The sequence below is a fragment of the Austrofundulus limnaeus genome, unplaced genomic scaffold (genome assembly GCF_001266775.1).
Source record: "Austrofundulus limnaeus strain Quisiro unplaced genomic scaffold, Austrofundulus_limnaeus-1.0 Scaffold728, whole genome shotgun sequence".
Taxonomy (NCBI): domain Eukaryota; kingdom Metazoa; phylum Chordata; class Actinopteri; order Cyprinodontiformes; family Rivulidae; genus Austrofundulus; species Austrofundulus limnaeus.
In genome coordinates, this window is record NW_013953130.1 from 81226 (window position 1) to 82685 (window position 1460).

Sequence of the window (1460 nt, forward strand, 5' to 3'; positions counted from 1 at the left end):
TCAGTTTATAAACTAAATATTTAGTTAACAAGCTAAATATTTAACTTGTGACTGACATATTTAGTTTTGAGCTAAATATTTAGCTTGCAACTTAAATATTTAGTTTATAAACTGACATTTATAAATGTATGAATCACATGGTGAAAAACTGACTTTGAAAAATAAATCTGTTCTTTTTTTCTTATAAAAGGCCAAATAAAACAAAAATATTGGTGGTAATTTTTGAATGTATAACTTTACAAACAGCTCCCAATATACAAAAACCTACAAAATGAACTAAGAGGAAAACAGTTGTGTGAGTGCTGAGTCAGCAGATAGTTTTATTTAAACATTGTCACCAACAGAGGACCTCTAACTTGAGATTCTCTGTGGCTGCTCAGGGAAGGAAGCCATGCTGCTGATGCAAAGTCTGAACAAACTGGACACTCCAGAGCAGAAACTAGAAGCCATCATCAAGAAGCACGCTGAGCTGGTGAGTGRGTGAGCGTGTAGACCGAAAGCTCCTCCCTTCTTGAAAAATGCTGACACGTATTTGTGCAGGTGGAGGAGCACCGCAGTGATCAGAAGCAGATGAAGACCCTGCAGAAGAAGCTGCTGCAGGTGGTGAAGGAGAAGGACCAGCTGCAGAGCGAACACAGTCGGGCCGTGTTGGCTCGCAGTAAACTGGAGGGGCTCTGCAGGGAGCTGCAAAGACACAACAAGACTTTAAAGGTTCTTCTGATCTAACKCTACCTGATGACATGGAGCTTCACAAGCAGCTGGGCTAAATTAACATGGTGTCAATTCAGAGCCTGCTGTGGTTATTTAAGGTGGATAGATTTATCATAATTTAAGACTCAGGATTTYTTGAAGGAATGCATTTCACCTGCTGCCTTAATGCCAGTTTTAGACAAAGACAATCCTCTGATGAGAAATGACAGAAAGACAGGTTGTTAATGACTTACTGCCACATCTCATCTTAGCTCACTGTTTTCAAGTTGTAGTCAGTGTGTTTGTTCATATGGATCATCTTCATTCCTCTGTTTACTGCCTGCCAAGCATCTACCATGACTTTCATTATTAACTCTGGTAGAACGTGGGCACTGTACAACATAGATACTGTAGAACATAGATACTGTAGAACATAGGTACTGTAGAATATAGATACTGTAGAACATAGGTACTGTAAAACATAGGTACTGTATAACATAGGTACTGTAAAACATAGGTACTGTAGAATATAGGTACTGTAGAATATAGGTACTGTAGAACATTGGTACTGTAGGACATACTGTATGTACTGTAGAACACAGATGCTGTAGAATGTAGGTACTGTAGAACATAGATACTGTAGAATATAGGTACTGTAAAATATAGGCACTGTATAACATAGGTACTGTATAACATAGGTACTGTATAACATAGATACTGTAGAACATAGGTACTGTATAACATAGATACTGTAGAACATAGATACTGTA

General features: G+C 38.1%; 2 protein-coding genes across 3 annotated transcripts in view; one reads left to right on the plus strand and one right to left on the minus strand.

Annotated features, from left to right (window-relative positions):
* Positions 1–380: 380 nt before the first annotated feature.
* Positions 381–1460, plus strand: part of txlnbb (taxilin beta b) — a gene marked incomplete at its 5' end in the record, with an annotated part of 13864 nt that continues 12784 nt past the window's right edge. Inside the window, 2 exon segments of the mRNA XM_014028209.1 lie at positions 381–472; positions 541–711. Coding sequence (XP_013883663.1) covers positions 381–472; positions 541–711 — 263 coding nt within the window.
* LOC106532192 (dynein heavy chain) overlaps positions 718–1460 on the minus strand; it is a 5808-nt gene continuing 5065 nt past the window's right edge. For both annotated transcript variants that reach the window (XM_014028210.1, XM_014028211.1), the window contains one exon: positions 718–1276. In XM_014028210.1, coding sequence (XP_013883664.1) covers positions 959–1276 — 318 coding nt within the window. In that variant the 3' untranslated portion in view covers positions 718–958. The remainder of the gene's footprint in view (positions 1277–1460) is intronic.